The 24,143-nt window shown below is 32.0% G+C and overlaps 3 protein-coding genes across 4 annotated transcripts; 1 reads left to right on the forward strand and 2 right to left on the reverse strand.

Moving 5' to 3' along the window:
* The first annotated feature begins 1,893 nt into the window (after positions 1-1,893).
* Positions 1,894-15,205, forward strand: LOC106668458 (serine protease nudel). Its single transcript, XM_024230520.1, has 26 exons — positions 1,894-2,003; positions 2,072-2,168; positions 2,293-2,364; positions 3,847-4,656; positions 4,890-5,060; positions 5,125-5,279; positions 8,028-8,161; positions 8,232-8,414; positions 8,476-8,553; positions 8,608-8,793; positions 8,865-8,978; positions 9,380-9,549; positions 9,615-9,759; positions 9,820-9,947; positions 10,021-11,971; positions 12,029-12,201; positions 12,271-12,384; positions 12,444-12,657; positions 12,715-12,912; positions 12,999-13,190; positions 13,274-13,424; positions 13,488-13,650; positions 13,709-13,888; positions 14,146-14,404; positions 14,460-14,573; positions 14,648-15,205. The coding sequence occupies exons 2-26, from the start codon at positions 2,123-2,125 to the stop codon at positions 14,928-14,930; spliced, it is 6,384 nt and encodes a 2,127-aa protein (XP_024086288.1). The 5' UTR covers positions 1,894-2,003; positions 2,072-2,122; the 3' UTR covers positions 14,931-15,205.
* A 123-nt stretch (positions 15,206-15,328) lies between these two features.
* On the reverse strand, positions 15,329-18,607 carry LOC106668460 (glycine-rich cell wall structural protein-like). The gene is made up of 2 exons (XM_014397254.2): positions 18,501-18,607; positions 15,329-15,975 (listed from the first exon to the last, which is right to left on the reverse strand). Exons 1-2 carry the CDS (start codon positions 18,565-18,567, stop codon positions 15,704-15,706), a joined length of 339 nt encoding a protein of 112 aa, XP_014252740.1. The 5' UTR covers positions 18,568-18,607; the 3' UTR covers positions 15,329-15,703.
* Positions 18,608-18,890: 283 nt separating this feature from the next.
* On the reverse strand, positions 18,891-21,822 carry LOC106668459. 2 transcript variants are annotated; one of them, XM_014397253.2, is made up of 3 exons: positions 21,800-21,822; positions 19,354-19,668; positions 18,891-19,230 (listed from the first exon to the last, which is right to left on the reverse strand). In XM_014397253.2, exons 2-3 carry the CDS (start codon positions 19,637-19,639, stop codon positions 19,007-19,009), a joined length of 510 nt encoding a protein of 169 aa, XP_014252739.1. In that variant the 5' UTR covers positions 19,640-19,668; positions 21,800-21,822; the 3' UTR covers positions 18,891-19,006. The 2 variants fall into 2 exon arrangements, with proteins under 2 accessions (XP_014252739.1, XP_014252738.1); XM_014397252.2 differs by lacking the exon at positions 21,800-21,822 and adding an exon at positions 21,594-21,702.
* Between the last annotated feature and the right edge of the window lie 2,321 nt (positions 21,823-24,143).

A 24,143-nucleotide genomic window follows, 5' to 3' on the forward strand; every position in this document is an offset into this window, starting at 1 on the left:
TTTGGGCAATTAATAGTTTATTACCAACTGTAGAATCATGAAGAGATCACGGTTTGACATGATTCACAATAAAACTCATTCAGTTTTGGAAAAAAACCACTTAGGTCATTATTATGATGAGTATTTGATAATGTGATAAATGATTGTTCATGCCAAGTAATAAACTAATCCAAATACCAAATATATACCAAAACACTATTAATAGTTTATTACCAACTATAGAATCACGAAAATTTATTTTCAAAATTTATTCAATTTCATAAATAACGTAAAAAACAATGTTAGGTCATTATTATGATGAGTATGTTGACAAAGTAACAAATGATTGTTCATGCCAAATATTGAACTAATCTGAAAACCAAATATATGCCAAATCACCTTTTAAATTTCAGTTTCCTTCTTTGGGACAATTATTACTTTATTACATTATTACATTATAACTGTAGAATTATGAAAAGATCACAGTTTGACATGATTTCAAATAAAATTGATTCAGATTTGTAAATAATAAAAAATTAATTTAAAAAACTTTAACCATGGGCATTGACTTTTGGCAAAATTTTATTTAAACAGAATTGGTCCCTGTTTTCTTCTTGACACAAATATCTTAAGTAAAGTGTTACAAGGAGATTACCAATTTTGACTTAATTTCAAATTAATTTATTTACATTTGTAAACAGTTTAGCTCCTGGATACAGCAAACGGTTCAATCGCTTTCAATAAAAATTCTAAGAGGTACAATAAACAAAATTTTGTTTTATAATTGGCCTTTGTATTCATTATTTTTGGAACAATTGCATTAATAATTAAACGTTTACAGATTTCACAGTTTGAAATGAATTTATTCACATTTGTACTTCTTAGGTTTGATGGGTATGGTGAAATGGTCTCTAATGTCACTCATGTACTCATTAATTACCGAAGATAGCATAAACAGTAAAATGTAAAAACAGACCAGGTAATCAATTGTCAATTAGTTCAACATTCGAATTCATTCTTACTTCAACATACTTTACTTGCAAAGATTTAAATTGTGATTGTGACTGTAGCATGCTAAAACAAGAACTTAACTGTCATCTTTTTTTGTCAGGACAGTGGCGACGAGCATTTGAAGAAGTTTTGTAAAACCATGTCTACCAAAACAGGTTAAATAAATGTTTCAGAATTTTAGTTAAGTGTACTGCTTGAGATTTATTTATTACATTATATATTTAATTATTTGATTTCATATCTTTAAAACTATATAGGTATCTGGACAGAACATCGATTAATTTTTTCGGCAAACCATGAAAATTGCCTACCTCGGGTTTTGGGCGTCCGGGTCACACCTCTCGCACAATTCTCATATCGGGTGGGATTTCTACACGTTCTCTCATAAAACCCTTGATCCTCAATTGGGTGAGGATGATCTCCCTTCTACGATAGTAATAGTTTTAACAAATTTAATATTTTTAATTGTGTAGGCAATTATTTGGAAAAAATCTTGTGTTCCAGGATTGATTCTTAAAACACAATAGACATGAATAAGCTATTCTGAAACTAACTGAATCAACCAAATTTTATTTTAATTTAATAATTAATAATTGTAAAGGCTGAAAGGTTGTTTTTCTGACAAGAATATTTTTTCGTCAAATATTTTCTATATACAAATATTAATAATGTGTTGGGCAATATTTATTACTTATTTATTATTTATGGGCATTAACCAAAAAATAAATTAGTTAAAAAAATTTCAATAAATTAACTAAGTGATTTTTGAAAGGTCTTCGAACTACCTCAAAACTGCTTACTCTTTACGTTTTAAAAATGAGCTGATTAACAACTATTAAAACAAATTCACATGGGAGTAAATAACTCCTATAGTGCAAAATAAGGCAAATTGAAGAAAAAAAGGAACGTCTCCATGTTCATTTTTCACTCAGGTTTGGGACAAGGAATATCTCTCCAAAACTAGCAAAACCGAAACAAATTTCAAACTATTTGCATGAAGAAAGATTCGCGAGGTAGAGTATAATTTTAAAATGAAATTTTATAACTCTTTTAAGATTAGTCAGCAATGTGCTCTTTTAAGCTTGACCGACTGATCTGAATTTGACATAATTACAACTCAGTTGGCAGAATCATGAGGAATCAACACCTACAAATTTTCAGGAAAATAAATATAGATGGTAAGTTTGTCATTTGTTATTGTATATCAGCATATTTAGTAACTAAACTATATTATAAAAAGTCTTATTGTTTAAATTTACAAATAATACCTTAATTTTCTGTTTAATTTTTACTTTATTCTAGGTAGCAAAAAAGTAATTGTGTCGGTTTCAGTGGTTTTGATTGTCTTTACTCTCATGTACACGCTATACAAAGGTAAGTCTTTTACATCTTAAAACTATATAAATTTATTAAAATATAATAAATCTTTTGAATGAATAATAAATCTTTTAATAAAATCTCTTTAAGCCTTTTTTTATTAAGATTTTTTTTTTATAGAATGCTTGATAAATTATATTTAAAAAAATTGAATGGATTTAATTTAATTAAATTTTACAACATAGATGCATAAAATGTTTGTATCTATTGTGAAAATTGTAAATTCGACAAAATCCAATTTAGAGTAGAATGCAATCTCAGCTTTCCTTAAGAAAAAAAAAAATCTTTCTAAAATATTAATCATATTTTGCCAATATTTGCATAATAATTGACGCTGTAACTTCTTGGTACTTGTCAGCAAACAATTTTTTCTATCCTCAATTATTCCGAGGAATATCAAGTGCTCTTGGGTAGTGTGAATGTTGTCTGGTGTGTGGATGTAATTTATTAGCGTAAATGGAAGAGCATATCCTCAATTCTCTCGAGGAATATCTAGTACTCTTGGGTAGAGTGAGTGCTAACCTGACTATCAAGTTTTTATCTTGTTTCTGTGTAACTGTGTTTGTTATTTGTCCTATTTTATCCACAATTGTCGATGCCCTGAGGTACAGAGAGGCTAGCAATAGGACAAAGAAAAGAGAGAGTTGGTTACTGTTGTACCATAAAATATCGTAAACCACCTGGAGAAACAGAAAAAGAAATAGTATTAAAATGCGAGAAAGGTAAGAAAAGAAAAGAAAAGCAAAGTTAATGAAGAGAGGGCTGGCGATGATCTATATAGTTGCCAGCCCTAAAACTAAAAAAAAAAAAAATTCTAACAATTTGCAAATAAGAAAGAATTAACATAATCCATTCCATATAATTGCATAATGTGAATGCTGTGATAAAAAATAATAATGTATCATTCATTAGATATTAAGCAGTTTTCTTAGACAGATGTGGGTTATATTTGTCTGAGTTTATTTGCTTTTGATCATCCTAGTCTTCTTATCCTTGCTGATTTGGTCTGCCTTGTAGCATTTCTGTATCTTCTGTCCTATTATGTCCATTGTGTCTTTTTATAAGTTTGTACCGGGCAAAAAATCTTACAATATTCTTTCGATGGAATACCCTCTCTGTAAAGTAGAAGTTTTTATAACAATAAAATTTCTCAGCTTACAAACTTCGAGTGTAAGTATAGATAAATACTGATATTTTTAAGCATGTCCATTAAGTCAAGAAACTTAATTGTGATTATTTTTTTAGCTTGATCATCTTCGATAGTCTGCCTATTCAATCTCGAGTCGCTGAAGATGGCAAAATACACCTGATAGACAAAACCAGGGAGAATAGGCAGATCAGGATGATCGGACTATTAAGCTTTAAGTTTATCACACTACAGACCTCATCACAATGTTTATCAATTTATTTGCTCTTTGTACCATTTCATCACGTAGATTTTTTTTTAACACCTAACAACCTGCTATTTTTTTGTTTTAGACAATGGTAGTTCAACAAATACAGTACAGAAATGGCAAAAATTGGATTCATTCCACTACGGCGCAGTACCACTTACAAGACTGAGACGTGAAGCAATGAACAGTTTGAAAAAAGCACAATTCCACGGATGCTGTGGAAAAGAGTGCAAAGATTTTATGGAAAAGTTAAATTCAAATACAACGCACGTCAATGAAAGTAATGTTCTCACTCAGATGCTAAATGAGTTAAAGAAATTGAACAAACAGATAAGTTATATGTTGAACAATTGCATGGAAATGAAAAGAAATAATTCCGTACATTATACCGAAGACAATGATGAATACGATTCTGCACCTTCACAAAACGATCTTGTTTATTCACCTTTGTATAATATACCCGCTTCTGGCCCAGGTGAAGAAGTATCGACTGGTCAACAATTGACACTCAACATGCCGCGCCGTGTCTGTGTTGGAGGTGTTTGCTTTCTGGAACAAGACTGGAATAATTTTCAGAGCAGTCAGCAACACGAATCAATGCATATACCGACAGCAATTGCATCACATAACCCTTACTACTTACCGACTTATGAAGGCTCTCCAATCGTTTACTATAAATTTTCACCAGTTAATGCTTACAATCCTACGCCTCAAGTCAATTCTCCGGTTTATGGTAAATATTTACATAGGCCTATAACATACCAGTTTCCTTCAGTCCCAGGAGTTTCTGAGAACTCAAATGTAGCTCAATTTGAACCAAGATCGAGCAAAGGAAGACAAATAGATGAAAATCGGACAAAAAAACTTACCAACAAAATTGAAAAACCTAAAGATGGTAAGTGTTGTAGCAATTTTTTTTTTGTTATAATTTTTCAGTTATTACTCAACCTATGTTACAACGTTAATATAATCTTTGGAACAATAATTTTTGCATTTATTCCAGCATTAATGAAAATGGTGCAATTAAACAATTAATTGAATTATTAACTAAGCAATAATTTCCTTAAATCAATAGGCTCACTAGCTTATTCAAATTATTTCAATTTATGTGAAAATCTTAATTTTCAGGATATAAAACATTTAAATACTGTGGTAATGGCATAAATAACAATGATAAGTTGAAGTGTAATAATGTAGATGGCTGTAAAGGTTGTTCTTGTAAAGATCGGCTCAGTGAAGCTAAGCTGTGCGACGGATTCTTTGATTGTCCTGGTGGTGAAGATGAACAAGGATGCTTCGGTATTTAATTTAATTTTAATTTGCAGTTTTGCAGTTTTTTAAAATAATTTTTATGCTTTTAAAGGGTGCTTAAATGCACAGTTTAGCTGCGGTGAAAACGAAAGTTCACAATCTACATGTTTGCCAATGGGGAAAAGATGCGATGGTACAGCAGACTGTCAAAATGGAAAAGATGAATTCGACTGCAACAAGATAAAAATTGAAATTGGTCATGGGGATGTAAGTTCAATATATTATCCAAGCCATATTTTTTATTAGCTTTCTTAGTTTTAACTGCTATAAATTATATTGTTTAACAATTCAAACAATTTATAAAAATTGTTAAGAAAAGTTCTTGGCAACAGTAATTTACCTTTAAGAACATTAATTTAATTGGTAGGTCAATATGAAAGAAGATACAACTTTTCTATAAGAATAAAACACTGGCCAGAGAAAATGTTTAATTAAATTATTAAGTTTTTTATTATGTCTATTATATAGCTATTGATAGATGAACACTTTCTTTTGGGGCAAAGCGTGCACATGTGTCCAGTGCGTAGAGAAAGAGTTGATACTGGATGTTGGTCTGGAAGTTGGTGAACTCAAGCTGAACTGGCATTGGGTCCGTCTTCACTTGCGAACTACTCAAACACGTCATTACACCAATGAGGAACTGAAGATGGTGCAATGCTGAAATGTTTGTGTAGTTCGACAAATACGAGAGTGAAGGCGGATGCTATAAGTAACCCAATTCCTATTCAACATGTAGAGAAAGGTTGCTTGATATATTCCACTTAATTGAAGGGTGCAATTCCTTGGCTCCATATAGAGAGCATGTAGGAATTCCACCTGATATGAGAATTGTGCTTGAAAGGTCAGTGAATATATGGGTCTCCTGTTCCAATTCTTGGAGGAAACAGGGTTGTTTTATTGCATATAGTACAGATATATGTCTTGAAGGGAGTGTTGAAAGTGAATGTATTTATTAGTGTAAATGTGTAGTGTAAGAGGGCCAATGGCATAATATTAAGTCATTGAGCCTAAATAGATTAGTTATATATGTGTAGAGGGTGATGGAATAATATCGAACTCCCCACTACCCTAATTGAGTGTATGGTAAATAAATAGGGAAGAATTTATTTAAGAGCGGGTGGGAGAGTAAATGGGAGACTGATGTTGGGGGCTGAAATGGCCTAGCTGGAGTCCAGCATCAGTGGCTAAGAATGAGGTCTGATCCCAGACTGCCAACATCGGAGGTGGGTGATTCCAGGCCTGTGATAATTTATCAGATTAATAAATAATAAAAATTTGTTTACAATATTTTACATGCACATGTACATATAATATTTGTAGCACCAGTGACCCCAGGAAAAATCTTTTCTCACTCGTAAAATTTTTATGTACAATTGATATTAACTACTTAATTAAATTAAGTAGTTGGGGAAAATCAATAAAAAAAAAAAAAAAACTAAACCTACTGCTAAATGTACTTTACATTAGGCCCTAAGGCTTTTGACCTCTCAACCTGGTCCCTGATAGTCTTATGCTTGGCTCTGGTTATTGAATTGACCTAGCTGTTGATAGCACCTGGAGCCCTACCTCAGTGGCTAAACAGACCCTGATCTTGGAGTACCAACACCTAAGGTAGAAATTCTCAAAGCCTGCCAGTAACTTATTGTAAATTACAAATGCTAGAATTGAAAGTGGGCTGCGAGAAGTAATGGGCTCAACTCTGTTCACATGTGTAGATGTACAGATTTAAATTTATATAAATCAGTAATTAACTATCATTGATTTACTCAAATCAATTCCTGTATGATATGGTATGATATATCAGTCTAGGAATAGAACATAGATTGCATTAGTCCTAATACTAGTTGATTTTTCTAACATCTTTGATTCTATTGCATATCAACTCTCATTATTATTCCTCCATAGATTCCAATGTGTACCTAGCAATACTGGTAATTCTTCCTCTAGATCTTTGCTCAGTGGTGTTCCTCAAGGTTCAATCGTTGGACTATTGATACTTTCCCTTTAAATAAATGATATATCCTCCTCTCTCTCCTGTTCCAAATACCATCTTTATGTAAACGATTTTCACTTTTACATGCAGTATAAACTAGCTGAATTGTTGGCTGTTACTGTACATAATATTTTATAGATAACTTGCTTTGTGTTTCTTTATATAGGATAAAGGATTATATAGGATATGTTGAGAGTTGTAATATGTGTAGAGGGTGATGGAGGAAAATCAAATTCTCAGCAATCTTGAGTGTATGGCAAATAAATAGGGAAGAATGTATTTAAGAGTGAGTGGGAGAGTAAATGGGAGACTGATTATGTTGGGCTCTGAAATGACTAATACTGACGTCTGATCCTGGACTTGAAATTACGTCTCATTGTGTATGAATGCACCTGCATGAGTGTAGCTGAGCTTATAAAATAAGTCATCAGTAAGCAGTACAAATTATACATATTGCTAATACTAGTTACAAAATGGTCAGTTTTATTAGAATTATTACTATATATTATTACTATCAATTATTACTTGAAATAAATATTTTTTAATTATTATACTTTTATTTACGTATTGCTATATACACTACAAAATCAGTCAACAAATTAACTTGAACTTGAATGAATTAGCTTAAATTGTGAAATTAAAGTCATAATAACTTTTTTTTCATGAAATGTCATTGCGATCTTTACGAGGTTATGAAAATGTTGCTTGATCAACTTGGTTCTTTATATTCTTGTTGGTTTTGTCTTTGAGGACTATTTTTTACATGCTTGTCACTCCTTTGCATTGTATAAACTTAAAAAGTGATAAAATACCAAAACATATATATAACAGGACGACAAAAATAGCAAGAATACGATAAAAGCCAGGATAATTGGGATGTTCAAACAACAGAATTATTTTATTATGGTATAAGATGGGAATCTTCTGTAATTGCAATTGTCTTAGTATGTGCTATTATTTAGGTTGAGCCTGTTTCATACGGAAAAGGATTTCTTCACAGAAACTTGCATGGAAAATGGTACCCGGTATGTTCAAATGATAATTTCTCCAATTTGGCACACATGGCATGTGTATCTGAATTTGGAACACTAAATAGGTGATTATTATTTATTATTATTTCTTAATTACAACAATCGTGCTTGATTAATGTATAAAATTTAATTCAGACAATTGACCAATGAATTGAGAGTATTTGAAGATCAGTACAATGGTTGGTTTGTTATCGAAAACTCGACTGGTCTTCAGCTTGTTGATAAATGCGGCCGGAATCAGGCTTCTTGGGTTGAGTGCCCTGTCAGTTGTGGTATGAGATCTTTGCGGAAATTCTCCAACGAGGACGGCTTTCTTAGGTCAATCCATTTAATTATCGCCCGTCATAATGCAAGACTTATCTTGAAATATTATTTACAGATTTAGAAGGAATGTTACTGAAAATCAAATGAATGATCGACACAATTATCAAGCGTCAAATAACTTGCCACACTTAGGGTATTAATTTAAGAAATACGTTTACACAGTAATTTCAATTTTCTTCAATTTTAGGAAAATTGGTGCATTGTCAGAATTGGACCGTGGTAAAAGGAAAGAGCCGAGAATAGTTGGTGGAGCTAAGAGTGTTCCCGGTTCTTGGCCTTGGGTGGTTGCAATTCATAAAAATGGAATTTTTCACTGCGGTGGTGTAGTTGTAACAGACTCCGTCATCTTAACAGCTGCTCATTGTGTTGAAGAGTGAGACATCATAACATCGCAACCAGTAATGGAAAAATTATATAATTATATTGTTAAAAAATATATTTCAGATATGAAAATGCCTACTTTGAAGTGCGTGCTGGAATTCATAGAAGATTATCTTATTCGCCTCAAGAACAATTAAGGATCGTTACAGATATTGTCATCCATGAAAATTTTAATGGGTAATTTTATAATATAATAAACATTTTAATGGATAATTTTATAATTTTCCAAAATAATCAATTTACAAACATTTTTTAAAACAATCAGTGTACCTATTAGTCAAGAATGACTATTACTAGAATTTCTTATCTTAAAAAAAAGATTTAATTATTTCAATAACAAAATTGCTTAATTATTTATTGAAATTTATAAACTACACAATTTGATCATCTCTAATCATAACTGCCTATTTATTTTCTCTTTATGATTTTACAGTGAAATATGCAACAAAATGTGTGTCCTGAGAAATCTGGATAATCAGATTTATTCAAATCTTTTTTTTTTTAATTGAACTCCTACAGACCAAAGATCTTTCTTAAAAACAACATTTTATAAAACAAAAATCAATATTTTCTTTCAGCACCAACTTTGCAAATGATATAGCAATTTTAAGTGTAGACAGGCCATTTTTATTCAATCGATGGGTCCTTCAATGCTGTTTACCAAAGCAGAATTCGTTTAATTTTCCCAAGCCCAACTCTAAATGTACAGCTGTTGGATGGGGAGCAACAAAAGAAAATGGAATAGAATGTATGAACAAAAAATATTTATTGACATTAAATTTAAATTGTTCAATGATTTTAATTAATTTTCAGCTGATCACATGCTACAAGTGGAGTTGAATATATTCCCTGATTGTAATCACAGTAGCGACAGAAAAAGTAATGACATATGTGCCGGTTTTAAAGAAGGTGGCAAAGACAGTTGTCAAGGGGATAGCGGCAGTCCTTTATTGTGCCGGTAACAATACCAAAAACATAGAAAACTATCTATAAATTATTGAATCAATTAACGTTGCAGGATTGGTAATTCTGACCGATGGTACATCGCAGGAATTGTGAGTCATGGGAAAGGATGTGCTAGGTCTGGAGAACAGGGGACATACACAAGAGTTTCTAAATACATTACATGGATACAAAATACTATTGGTTATTTTTATAAATTTTAAAACTTATTTCTATAATGATCATATCCATCAAAACTATTTTTTTATTATTTCAGAAAATATAAAATCCATGGAAATAAAACCACAAAACAAATGCCCAGGGTATCAATGTAAAAATGATAAATGCATTCCCAATTCAGAATGGTGCAACGGGTTAATTCAGTGTTTACATGGAGACGATGAAGAAAATTGTCCACAAATCTACCCTAAGAAATATATTGTAAATAACGAAAAAGTGCTTCATATTGTTGATGTGAGCGCAGAAGATAATTTAGATGAAACCTCTATCCCGAATTTAAATGAATACAAATCATCAAACAAAATGGACAAAACATTTACAGAAGCGCACATCGCTACTGACTTCAACGAAACAAAAGACGAAAAAGCACAAAATGTTAATTCAGCTCGTGTTTCAAATGTTAAAAGTCCATCCTACGATCAACGAGCATCTAGTGGCAGCCCTACACTCGCAGATGATTTGCCAAATGTCACTGAAAAAAAACAAATCACCATGCCAAATTTAAATGAAGACAAAAAATCAGACAAAATGGATCATACATTTAATGAAGCACCGATTGCTACTGACATCAACCAAACAAAAGAAGAAAAAGTTAATTCACCTGAAGTTTCTACTGCTAAAAGTTCATCCTACGATCAACAATTATCTAGTGGCAGCCAAACACTTGGAGGTGATTTGCCAAATGTCACTGAAAAAACAGAAATCACGATCCCAAATTTAAATGAAGACAAACAATCAAACAAAAAGGATCATACATTTAAAGAAGCACTGGCTGCTACTGACATCAACCAAAGAAAAGAAGAAAAAAATAATTCAGCTCATGTTTCAACTGCTAAAAGTTTATCCTATGATCAACAATTATCTAGTGGCAGCCATACGCTCACCGATGAATTGCCAAATATCACAGAAAAAAAAGAAACCATCATCCCAAATTTAAATGAAGAAAAACCATCAAACAAAATTGATCATACATTTAAAGAAGCACCGACTGCTACTGGCATCAACAAAACAAAAGAAGAAAAAGTTAATTCACCTGAAGTTTCAACTGCTAAAAGTTCATCCAATGATCAACGATTATCTAGTGGCAGCCATACGCTCACCGATGAATTGCCAAATGTCACAGAACAAGAAGAAACCATTATCCCAAATTTAAATGAAGACAAACCATCAAACAAAATGGACCACACATTTAAAGAAGAACCAACTGCTACAGACATCAACAAAACAAAAGAAGAAAAAGTTAATTCACCTGAAGTTTCAACTGCTAAAAGTTCATCCTATGGTCAACGACTATCTAGTGGCAGCCATACGCTCACCGATGAATTGCCAAATGTCTCAGAACAAGAAGAAACCTTTATCCCAAATTTAAATACTAATACTAAAGTACCGACTGCTACTGGCATCAATGAAACAAATGAAGAAACCGCTCATGTTTCAACTGTTAAAAATTCATCTTATGATCAACGGCCATCTAGTGGCACCCATTTACAGAATACATTTACAGAAACTCCTATGACTATAAATTTCAATGAAATGACAGAAGAAATAGCAGAAAAATCTAGTCCAAACAACATTTTAACAGCCAATAATGAAAGTCATGTATCACGTACTAGTGATAGTCAAATTTTGGTTAAGGCTGTAGAATCAGAAACTACAAGTCTCCCTCCAAATACAGAATTAGTGGCAACAGTAGATAATATTGAAAGTCTAGCAGGTAGAAATGTTAACGGTAATCTTCCAGAAACAAATATCCTTTCAAGTCACACCAAGAAATATGATATTAATACCCGTGGAGCTGTCAATAAGTCTATGACAACAACTCCACAGAACATGTCAGTTGAATTCCCTTCTAGCATTTACCCATCCTTAATGTCCACTTCTTTTGCTGATGACAAAAGAGTAAATACTCATGGTGAGAAAAACTGTAAAATTTCTATGACCAGAGTACAGTTAGAACAAGGGACAGGACATTTCTTCAACTGTACTAGGTAATCAATACTATTGAAACTTTTTAAAAATAATGTTTTAAAATCTTTTGTTTACAGAATAGAACAAATGATATTTGAAAATCGTAAGTGTGATGGAATTGTAGACTGCATTGATCTATCAGATGAGTTTGATTGCTCTTGTAGAAGCAGACTAACAGTAGCATCGCCCAAACTTGTTTGTGATGGGAAAATTGATTGTTTTGATCAAACTGATGAACTGTTTTGTCCAGGTGGATAAATTAGTTGCCTTAATCGATGATGTCTCATAATAATTTAATCTAAACATAAATTTATTTTAGACAAGTGCAATGAGACTGAATTTTATTGCATCAAAAGCAAGGAGTGTATACCTTTAGAAAAAAGGTGTAATATGGAATATGACTGTAGGGAAAAAGAAGACGAGGAGCTTTGTTGTAAGTATTCTACATTTATTTATAACTTGGGTGATTCAAATAACTTTTTGTGTTTATAGATGCATTAATTGAAGACCCACCTTTAAGCAATGGCAGGTTAAAACCAAATATACCACACTCTCTTAAAGACAACGCTGATGTAGATTTACTAAGAAGCTCTGGTTTTGTTTACCATCTGAACGAAATGAATTGGGAACCATACTGCATCCCGGAAGGGCCCAATGCTGTATCCCTTTCAATTGTTTTGAAAATCTGCAATAGCCTGGGATTTCAGTAAGTTTGATTGATTCTGCTTACGATAAATATGATTTACTCTTCTTTTACTTCCAGAGAAGGTAGTGTTTTAATATCAGAAACTAGAAATTCCGAAGGAGATTATTGCAAGGTATTAAAACTGAACTGTTCGTATTATTCCAATATTGACAAGCAACCATGGCGAGCTGTAATTCATTTGAATAACAAACCTTTGGCATTAGGAATTTTAATAAAACCATCATGGGTTTTAGTACAGCTATCGACAAATGATACGTAAGTGGTTATTATTTATATATTTTATAATTAATAAAAATAAGTCCTTTATTACATCCAAATTGTTCTTTGGATTTTTTTTCTAGAACAAATTTATATGCAAAATTAGGCTACTTACAAGTTCAGAATGATATTGTTGGCTTCCATGAGCAAAATATTAAAGTTGATAATGTCGGCTTTCTACCTGTGGATTACAAAGACAAACCAATACTTATATTGAAATTGAAGAAGAAGTCCAATATTAGCCACAATGTTCTGCCAGTTAACTTTCACAAATTGTACGCATACATTATATATTTTAAAAAAATAAAGGTTTTAAATTTATTTTGTCTTCTTTGCAATTATTTGTATTTTGAGCTAGCCATTCAGAACGAGACTACTATAACAATGTCTGCATGGCTGTCGGGTTGGATGCAAATTATAACGAAGTACAGGTACAGCTTCAATTATTGGGAGATTGTGAAACTGGATGGAATTGCTTTTTAATACTTAACCAAAATAAAAACTGCAAGGTGAGTATTAAAATAGCAAATATATGTATTATATTACCCAACGGTTTGTTTTTATAATTATAGAAAATTCGTGGCCCAGTAAAGGGTTTTGTTACGTGTAAATTTCATCATGGTGCCTCTTTAGTTTCTTTCTTCGAGGAAAATGATGGCTTCTGCTTAAAACGCAATGAACTTAAATACAGGGATATTAGGATCAATCAGGAAATGATTGAAAATATAATATCTGGTAATGTCTTTTGTATATTTACTGTGTTTTAGTTATCACTTACATTCTTCTTTAAAAGGGTATAAAATCAACTGGCTGAGAGCTGGCAATGATTCTTGTGACACTGTCAGATGTGAATGGGGCAACTGTTTAGACTGGAAATTAATTGGCAACGGCATGGATGACTGCGCTGACGGAAGAGATGAGTTATTATTCCATACTGAGAGGAAAGAAACATATTGCAAAGAACATAAATGTGGTCTGTGTATACTTAAATTAACTTTTTTAAACTAAATGTGTGTAAGCAATTGAGAAAGAGGAGAGGAGAGGAGGGAGGAAGAGAGAGAGAGCGAGAGAGGGAGAGGGAGAGAGAGAGAGAGAGCGAGAGAGAGAGAGTGAGAGAGAAAGAGAGAGTTTTTGAGTCTCTTTCTACTATCTACTATCTTAGTCTAACTATCTAAACTGTTTTTATATTTAATAATTTCATAATAATAATAATTTCCTTAATAATTTCAGACTGTCCAGCGGGAACATTTTCGTGTTCAAACAATTCCAAATGTCTTCCGGTGAGAAAACTATGCGATGGAAAGGTTGATTGCGTGGACGGTAGTGATGAGGGTGATGATTGTAAACTATGTGTTAAATATCTTTCTAAAATATCGCCCGAAGTGATATGTGATGGTAATTTGAATTGCCAAGATAGAAGCGATGAATCATGGCCTTTCTGCCAGCACAAATACGATTGCTCATCAAACGCGTTTTTCAATTGTTCAAGGTAAGTTTTGAGCCGAAGGTAAATTGTTTTCTACTGGCTAAATGGAATATTTTAGGTCGAACGCTTGCATTCCAAATAATTTAGTCTGTGATAACAAGACTGATTGCAATTTAGGAGAAGACGAAGAAAACTGTTATGGTTTAGAAATTCCCAATCCTCCATTTTCTAAGTAAGTGTTACAATTTATAACTCAAACTAGATTGCTTTAAACATGTATTTTAATTAATTTTTTTTTTTGAATAGAAATATTGGATTGTTTTCACAAACTATACTCGGTGAAGTGGTACCTGTCTGTATGAAAAACAGGCCAACCAGAAAATTTGTCGATGGTCTTTGTAAAAAAAATGGTTTCAATAATGCAATCCGTCATAATGTAATTTTAAAGGACAACATTATGATTGTTCAAGATGTTTTTTCAGAAGTGAAAGTAAATCAGTTCAGTAGGTTTATCGTACGAGCCAATAGGCCATTTACTAAGACTATCGTAAATGGGACATGCCCAGTCCTGTATGTTGAATGTAAATAAGTTATGTTTAAATGCTTTCAATGTTATTGCAATATATTTAAAAACATTTTTTGTGTCCAAATTATTTTTGATATATAAATTATCTGTAATAAAAGTGAAATATTTCCTCTTAACATTTGAAAGTAAATTGCTTTAAAAACAGAAATCTTACAAATACAAAATCAGAATATTGCAAGTTATGGACCTGAAGAACTTGGCAGAAAAGTTTAATAATTTTTTTAAAGTTAGTGTATATTTGTGATGTTTAAAAAAATAAAATAAAATATAAGGTTTGCTGGTAACAGTTCAAACACAAAACACATAAATTGTTGAGTTTATTGTATACAAAACATATTTACTAATTTTTACACATATTAAATCATTATTTATTTAATAAGCACTGGTTGAAATGTAGAATATGGCAGTTTTATAACTCTTGTTAAAAAGAGATCTAATTGTAAAAAAATCTTATGAATGACAATTTTTCTTTGTTAAACTTTAATTCAACACATTCTTCAAAATAACGAGCAATGTCATTATTGTAATATTTCATTTTTTATTAATATTTAATAAAGAATGTTTTAAATAAATATTTTTGGTTTTGTATAATATAAAACCCAAAGTTCATGAAGAATGTTTACGATGCAAGTGAAAAATGAAATTTAAAAATTATAAATAATAAGGTACTTTATTTATCCAACTCAGACATTATATCCCGCATTTCACTTTAACCTACATTCTGCACAAGGTAATTATAATTATCACTTTTCTTTTCATAGTGAATATTCAAGGTTTCATTTTTTCCCAAATGCTCCAGACGAACTCTGCGATCCACTGGCAGCAAACGAACCAACGGGAGAGCTGAAGGAGTGGCTGAAGCTAGAGCTTTGCGCCTGGCTAAATGATCCACCGCCGCCGCCAAATCCGCCGCCTCCATATCCACCTTCTCTTATAACATACTTGCGCTTGTGTCCATGCCCTCCATGCCCACCACCGTACAGCTTGATGACTGCTAGTTTCTTACCATGGTGTGGATTCGCTTCCCTTTTCTCAATGACTCCACTCTCTGCATAAATGAAATAAAATTTTTAATGTGTGTGTTTTTTTTATTCAAATATATATTACATAAATATAATACAATATATATTACATAAACATAATAATAAATAATAAATCTTTATTTGCATATATGTTTTTAATACAGTGTATGTTGCATCTTCATTTTTTGGTCATGGACAATCTCTATTGTATGATTTTAATTTTTTTTAAATTAAAGATTGACAAATCAAAATATAACAAGCATAGTAATAAATATCGTAGTAAATAAATATTGCATATAAGGAACAAATTTGCTGAAACATATTCATTTAAACTCTATACCTTCTTAAATTTGATTTGGCTGGGATGTCCCAACCTCTGAACCTGACCACCATGGTTCGGTCCAATGACAGATCAAGAATAAAATGATCTTGTTTGAAAAAGATAAAGATCATTAATGTACCCTTGGAGGACCTGACTCGTAGGAGAAGGGTCATCCTCACCTGATTAAGAATAGGCCCTGTGGGGTTGACACATGGACATTTACTTTTGAATCAAAGCCCGCGAATGTGCCTGGTATGTAGAGAAAGGCTGCTTGATGTGTCCCGCTTAATAAAAGAGAGTGCGTTTGCCACACGATTTGAGAATTGTTCTTTAGCAGAGCAGCAAGTATTTTAATCATCTGTTCTGATTCTTGGAGGAAACAGGGTTGTTTTATTGTTGTGCTAAGAGTGAATGTATTTATTGACATGAATGTATAATGTGAGAGGGTCGACGGAATATATCCCTATTCTATTTCTTTCTTTCTTATTTGACATCTTTGTCCAGTTTCTATTCTGAGCTTATTAATTTTATTGTCTAATTGAATACTAATTGAATTAAATGGTGATTTTTTGAATTTTACAGTAATTTTTAATAATTAAGAAATATATAATACATATAGGTGATAATTTATTTTCAATTAATCAGTTTGAATAATTATGTTTGTATCAATTAAAAAATTTAAAAAAAATTAAATTATAATTTCTAGTCTTTACAATTATATAGACAGTGTGTTTAATTCAATCTTTATGTTTTTTTTATAAGGATTTTATTGTCTTTTCATTGATGTATAGTATACTGTTGTATTCTTAATTAATGTTGAGTTAGTTAAAAGCATTGTATTGTACATATTATTTTTCTCCTTACTTTGGATAATTTTTTTAAGAATGGGGTAAAAAGACATTAAAAAAATTTTAAAAAAATTGTGATGCTCTGATCGTAATGGATGATAGTCAACCAAAGCTTGTCAATAACATAATTTGATTTTTTGCTATTATTAAAGAACGTTTTATACAAATGTAACAAAAACCATAAGTTGATAAAAAAAAATTACTTATAATTAGAATAAATTTGTTTATAGATTTTTTTTAGTTAAAAACAGCTAAAAATGTACTATGCATATATTATAATGCTTTATTATATTATTTTTTATAATTTCTGGTTGTTATAATTATATAGACAGAGGGGTTTAATTAAATCTTTAAGTTGTTTATTTATAAGAATTTTATTGTCTTTTTCATGGATGTATAGTGTCGTGTTTTATTCTTTATTAATATGGGCTAGTTATAAGTGCTGTATTGTATTTTTTTCTCTTCTTATTTTTGCATGGTTTTTACCCATTCAAAAACAAATGAAAAAAAAATATATAAAAATAAAAATTTGTGATGCTCTGATCATAATGGATGATAGTCAACCTAAGCTTGTTAATAACATAATTTTTTTTTTCTATTATTGAAGAATGTTTTATACAAATTTATCAAAAACTATAAGTTGATAAAATTGTTATTTCTTATAATTAGAATAAATTTGATTATATATTTTTTAGTTAAAACAGCTAAAAATGTACTATGTATATATTATAATGCTTTATTACAATATTTTTATATAAATATTTTTTATAATTCTTAGTCATTATAATTATAGAGACAGTGGGTTTAATTAAATCTTTACGTTGTTTATTTATAAGGATTTTATTGTCTTTTTCATTGATGCATGCAATATAGTACAGTGTTTTATTCTTAATTAATGTTGAGTTAGTTAAAAGCATTGTATTGTATATATAATTTTTCTCCTTACTTTTGATAATTTTTTTTAAAGAAAGGGGTAAAAACACAGTAAAAAAATTTTAAAAAAAAATTGTGATGCTCTAATCATAATATGATAGTCATCCAAAGCCTGTCAATAATATAATTTGATTTTTTACTATTATTGAAGAATGTTTTATACAAATTTAACAAAACCATAAGACGATAAAAAAATTTCTTATAATTAGATTAGCCCTGAAGATGATCTCAATAAAAGATCGAAACGTTGGCACGATAAAGAAATGTTTTTCTGAAACCTACATCACACCCGATCGCATCTCACGACATCTGAATAACTAACTTATAATTAGAATAAATTTTTTCATCTGCATTCTTTTTTTTGCGGTAATAAATTGCGTTCGTCTCGTAGCGCGAGAATTAGTTTGTTTTGTTTGTTTTTTTAATTATCTGGAATTAAGATGATTACCTTGAGTGGGCGCTGAATAAGAGAGTGAGATTGAGAGAAGAGCGATGAGTATAACAAATTTGACCATGACTGAAGCGTCGGCGGTTCAACAACGCATTTTATACACAAGCCCTACTCTTTTCCAAATCAAGTTTGTCTTGTTTTTTTGTTTTAATTTTTATTTCTTCTCGATGTTTGCGATGACTCTTCCGAACAAAATTACAGGCACATCGTAATGGGAAAAACCGGTTTGATATCGTTATTTTTTTTCCATGGGAACGTCCGCCCAAAGAAGGCCCATTCAGTAATATGTACAGGAGTTGTACAGCCGAAGTAATTATACGTTAGAACTTGAAATGCCAAGTTGTTAAGCATGTCAGTTGTGTAAATGTTTCATGATTGAGAAAACCATTTTTCTACAATAATCCTCTTTATTTTCAGTCGTATACAATCGAGTTTTGTTTTGATGAAAGTTATGATCGAAACTTATTTACAAAAAATTTTTTTTTAGCTAGGTCGTCGAGGCATCAGAATTTGTTCGAGTTACGATTGTTCGGTTGCTGACCGCTGTAGACTATAGCGTGGCTTGAAGCGACTCCACTTCTTCCGTGGTTGACGCTGTTGGCTATCGCGGCAACGCTTCCTCTGTCGTCGGGGTGTTGATCCGATCCTTTGGTCCTCGTGTCACTCCCTGGGTACATGCCGAGCATAATGGGGAACCAGGCGTTGAACGAAGCATTGGCGTTGGAACCTGAAAACAATAAAAGGACAAAATTCAATGGTATTATAAATCACAAGTGATCCCAAGAGAAGCTGTTTTGTTTGTGTTTTCAATAGGATAAAAATAAAAAGGCTAAAACCAGGAAGTGCTCACCAGAGTGCCTCCTGTCATCGTATTCATCGTCATAGCTTTTCCTCGGTTTGCTGTGGAACGGTTTGATCGGTTTATGCTCTTTCTCGTCTTCGACGGGCTTCGGCTTCACCTGGTCTTCGTCGAACTGCTTGACACTCGGATCTCCGAAGGTGCCGGGCCCTTCGAAGGACCAACCGTTGCCCATGGAGTTCGGCGGTCGGAAGCCTTCGGACGGTTGGCCCCAGGGGTCTTCGGAACTAGCGAAGACGCTCATACCGCTTCCCGGCATCCAGCCGCTCCAGGTCATTGCTCTCCCAGGATCCCTCCTTTCCCGATCTGAAACAATTTTTAAAATTAAACAACTTAACTTTAAACCATTTTTGAACACTAATAGAAACACTGAATTACTCATCAAATCAGCTTAAAATAAAACAACTTGATATCCGTTAGAGATCGAGAGATCGTATGTCCATTGTCCACTATCATTCAGGCTTCATTCAGAAAAAATAGCCTTAATTATCTTAATCCATGCTGTCTTAAAAGATTAATATTTATATTAATATAAGCTTATTCTATCTGTCTCTCAGATACGTTTCGCTTCTTAAGATAGCGAATTGCCGAATGAGCGAGAATAGGCGGACCCTGATTGTCGGGGAAGATCTAGTTATAATTTCATAACTACGAAGACATAATTAAATGTGTAAACAAACATCAATCTCTACGCAATACGTACACGACGTTAGTAGTCTCAAATAAGATCAAAGGCTTTTGTTTTTTTAAATTTTTTTATTTGACACTGGCTCATACAGAACGCTCCTATAAGTTCTAACTTGTATGTTTGTGAGTGTATGTTTTTATATGTTTTTATGTGACTTGTGGGTTGCTTTATTTGCTCGAAAACTTCAAATATTATTTATAAATTTTAAAAATTTAACATCTACCTATAATATTAATTCAGATAGCTGGTAAATATTTCGTGTAAATAAAATTCGACAGTTTTATTTTTTATTATTGTATTTCTTCTTTTCAACTACCGTATTAAGTAAATATTTTATTGTTTCGTTGAAGTCACTTGAAAAAGTCGCCCAGAGTCTATACTGTTCCAATGTAAAGAAATTCATACTTCATTAGCGTTCACTACAATTTATTATACAGGGTGTATCAACTTCTATGGTCCACCCATTTAATTCGGAAACGATTAACTTCAGCAAAAAATTGTCTTACACAAACCCCAAGTTAATTTTGGCTAGGAATCGCATGGCGGTAACAGATTTAACATAACTTTCTCATCTAGCTGGGAAGGGACGCTAACTTTGTCATTTTAAATAAGAATCCCATATTTTTATTGTACATTTTGATTCTAGATCTTATTTTAAGCCACTTTTACCGAAAGAAAAATTTTGATAGGATCAACAACTTCTGAGCTATGCACGACGGATGCTAGCTGGATGAGAAAGTTATGTTAAATCTGTTACCACCACGCGATTCCTAGCCAAAATTAACTTAGGGTTTGTATAAGACCATTTTTTGCTAATGCTAATCGTTTCCGAATTAAATGGGTGGACTTTAGAAATTGATACACCCTGTATATATACAAGTACAAATGTATTTTATAAATAAAGAAATTCCTCAATACCCGGTAGAAGTAAAATTAAAAGTAATTTTAAGTTTAAAGGAAGCCCTGAAGAATAATCGAGTACTCAGGGGGGAGTGAATGTTTGTATCGGATGTTGCGTCTATGTTAATTTATAACAATGAATGTAATTTATTAGCGTGAAAATAAGGGGTTGCTTAAGCCACCCAGAGGAATATCGAGTACTCTGGGTGGAGTGAATGTAACCAGGCTTCTACGTTTGTATCGAGTGTTGTGTCTATGTTAATTTGTAAGAATAAATGTAATTTATTAGCGTGAAAAGAAGGGGTTTCTTAACCCGCCCCGAGGAATAGCGAGTACTCCGGGGAAGTGAATGTGGTGGTGACTTTCATATTTGTGGTGATTTAGATATATGTATTGTATGTTTTGAGTCTATTGTGTACTTGATAACCTGAGGTACAAATGAAAGGCTAGCAGTCTACATTATCGACTTAGTTTTCAAATAAAAGCAGAGTCACTAACAGGTCATCGTATTACAGCTAAAGGAAGTAAAAATCATATTTAAATAATTATACCAGTAAACAATCTTTGCCAATTAAAAATTTGAATTTGAAAATCAAAATCGAATTTAATATTTTTCCGATTCAAAGAGGCGACGAGGACTTACCGAAAGGCGTGGCATGAGCCAGGGCGAGGATCGCGTTCAAAAGGCAAGCAGAAAGGATCATTTTGACAGAGCTGTTGTACCAAACTCAAATAAAGATGTGACATTTTATGTGACGGACCACCCTACTTATACCTATTCACTCCTACCATTTCTGTTTAGGGATTCATTCGGGGACTGTTTGGCAAGCATCCTGATCACGTACTCACATCGGCTGGATGGACGTTACTCGAGCTTCGGGACCATATCCACTGCAGAGTAGGTTGTCACCAGGTCGGGAAGGGACTCATTTCAAGACTGTCGAATTTTATGATCAGATGAAAATTTATCAAGGCCAATTACTTATTTTATACTTTTTAACAGCTTTTGTTACATGGTAATATCAAAGTTCTTTTTACGCAGATCAATACTTCCCTCGGTGGCTGGTCGTCTTGGAAAAATTAGCATTGATGAGGATTATAGATCAAAATAGTATGTGACCTTTTTCGAAAACTGCTTGGAAAATTTTTGCAGAATCTTGGATTATTTTTCTGAAAGTAAAATTTCTAATAGTCATACGGACTACATTCATAGAATAATTTTGGAAAATGGATAGAAGCCGTTTTATAAAATACCTCCTCATATTATGTTAAGTTATAAACCAACCAAGAAGGCAAAATAATGTCGTCTATGATAATAATAACAATGATTCTATTATCATATAAATTATAATTAATGATGGATAGGAAATTTAAAACAATTATTTTTTTATATTATCATTCACTAGATGAACCAAATACAATCGGATTTATAAAGTGATTTATGTGTAATATTTTTGTTTAATATTGTCTTGCCAGATTCAGCTCTCTGAAATCTAAATCAAACAACGTTAACATGGTATATTAGCCACAAAGGTAATAAATAGACATAAATGGCTTCTCATCTGGAATATTGTTCTAGGTTCGCCCATTCATATTCCGCTGTTAAAATTATTAAGATCTCTAATATTTCCCGGTCGGATCTGGAGTTAGACAGGGCCGCGTCTTTAGCCCCTTGTTTTTTTCGTTATTTTATTAATGACTTTCCTGATTTCGAAATCGGCTGCTCTAATGTATCAATTAAAAGCCTTCTTTTCGGTGATAAACTTTATGAAAAATTAAGAATTAAGTTATGCGATTTTTCTAAGCAGGCTTTCATGCTTTTATCTTTTCAAGTTAATATAATTTGAATTAATAATAATAAGTTTTATTTTCGACACGGAATTCTCTCCCCAACGCAATCAGTTCTTAAAACCAAACTCATTCACATTCTCACTCACTCTTAAATACATTTTATTTTACAGTCATTCACTCAGTTTCGGGTATTGGTGTACTTGATATTCTTCCATCATCCTTTGTACGTATTAGAAAACTAATGTAATTGAGAGTCTATGATTCAATTATTTAATCATAGGACTGTCACACAGCACGTTCAGGCCAATAAATACACTCACTAACAACAATCACTAGGGGATACATAACTATCAGTACATATACACTAAAGCAATCTTGTTTCCTTCAAGAACCAAACTAGGGCAACTAGATACTCACTGCCGCGCTCAAGCACAATTCTCTTATTGGAGGGTACATTCCTACTCGCTCTCTATATGGAGCCAATTCAATTAAACTTAATTAAGTTGCGATCTGACCCACCGACGCTGTCACTTTATTTTAATTTTTTTTAATGAAATGAAAAATATCAAACATTGCAAAATATTTTTCACTATGTTGTGCATAACGCAACTCTTGCAACCTACAAGTATTGATTACTGGGTGAAGGTTGGGCGTAGTAATGTGTTAACACTATATTTTTATTTATTTTGTAAATAATATGCATTTGTTCTTCTTTTTATCTACTCTGGTCCGCCCGGTATCGTGTTTTTTCCTAGAGAGAGCCTTTTCTCAATCAAAACTTATTGTCAATTCATAATGATAAAAGTTTAAAAAATATATCGTATTATAGTCGTAATGTCATTGTAAATAATATTATTCGCCATAGTAATAATTGCTTTATTAAAACAAAATTAAAACTTTTCGTTATATTAAAGAACAAAAGCATTAGGGGTTGTTTTGCTCTCCCAACAAGTGAGCTATTGCGGTTCTTGAGTGGCTCAAATTTTCGCTGCGCTGCATTCGCTTATGCTAAACATGCTTGGAGCTACAGATAGGAATTGATTCAAGAATTTAATTTTTAAGTTTTATTCTTTCATTGTTATTAAGGGATCGAAATTTTGGATATAGACTTCATTTTTAATACTAGTTCGCTTGTTTTTTTTTTGTTTTTTTTGTTTTTTTTTTCTTTTTTGTGTTTTGCATTTTTTTAGGTATACTTCGTATTTTTGTATTTTATTTTTTTTGTATATTTATTTTTCTTTTCTCTCTTTTTTTCTATTCTTCTCTCTTTCTTCTCTAAACTGCATATATATTTGTAAACCAATGACCTCTGGCAGACGTATCGGACGATCCATGTCCATAATACTTTTGTTCTTTAATATAACGAAAAGTTTTAATTTTGTTTTAATAAATTATTATTATT

The sequence above is a fragment of the Cimex lectularius genome, unplaced genomic scaffold (genome assembly GCF_000648675.2).
Source record: "Cimex lectularius strain Harlan isolate CLEC.00 unplaced genomic scaffold, Clec_2.1 scaffold36, whole genome shotgun sequence".
NCBI lineage: Eukaryota > Metazoa > Arthropoda > Insecta > Hemiptera > Cimicidae > Cimex > Cimex lectularius.

What these genes read in the sequence shown, in the direction of transcription:
- LOC106668458 (XM_024230520.1), top strand. Translation starts at nt 2,123, where the DNA reads ATGAGGAATCAACACCTACAAATTTTCAGGAAAATAAATATAGATG. An exon ending in CATGTACACGCTATACAAAG is followed by an intron (nt 2,365 to 3,846) that starts GTAAGTCTTTTA and finishes TTTTTGTTTTAG; the next exon opens with ACAATGGTAGTTCAACAAAT. An exon ending in CCAGTTAACTTTCACAAATT is followed by an intron (nt 13,191 to 13,273) that starts GTACGCATACAT and finishes ATTTTGAGCTAG; the next exon opens with CCATTCAGAACGAGACTACT.
- LOC106668460 (XM_014397254.2), bottom strand. Translation starts at nt 18,567, where the DNA reads ATGGTCAAATTTGTTATACTCATCGCTCTTCTCTCAATCTCACTCTCT. An exon ending in TTATTCAGCGCCCACTCAAG is followed by an intron (nt 15,976 to 18,500) that starts GTAATCATCTTA and finishes TCATTTATGCAG; the next exon opens with AGAGTGGAGTCATTGAGAAA.
- LOC106668459 (XM_014397252.2), bottom strand. Translation starts at nt 21,654, where the DNA reads ATGATCCTTTCTGCTTGCCTTTTGAACGCGATCCTCGCCCTGGCTCAT. An exon ending in GGCTCATGCCACGCCTTTCG is followed by an intron (nt 19,669 to 21,593) that starts GTAAGTCCTCGT and finishes AAATTGTTTCAG; the next exon opens with ATCGGGAAAGGAGGGATCCT. An exon ending in CGATGACAGGAGGCACTCTG is followed by an intron (nt 19,231 to 19,353) that starts GTGAGCACTTCC and finishes TATTGTTTTCAG; the next exon opens with GTTCCAACGCCAATGCTTCG.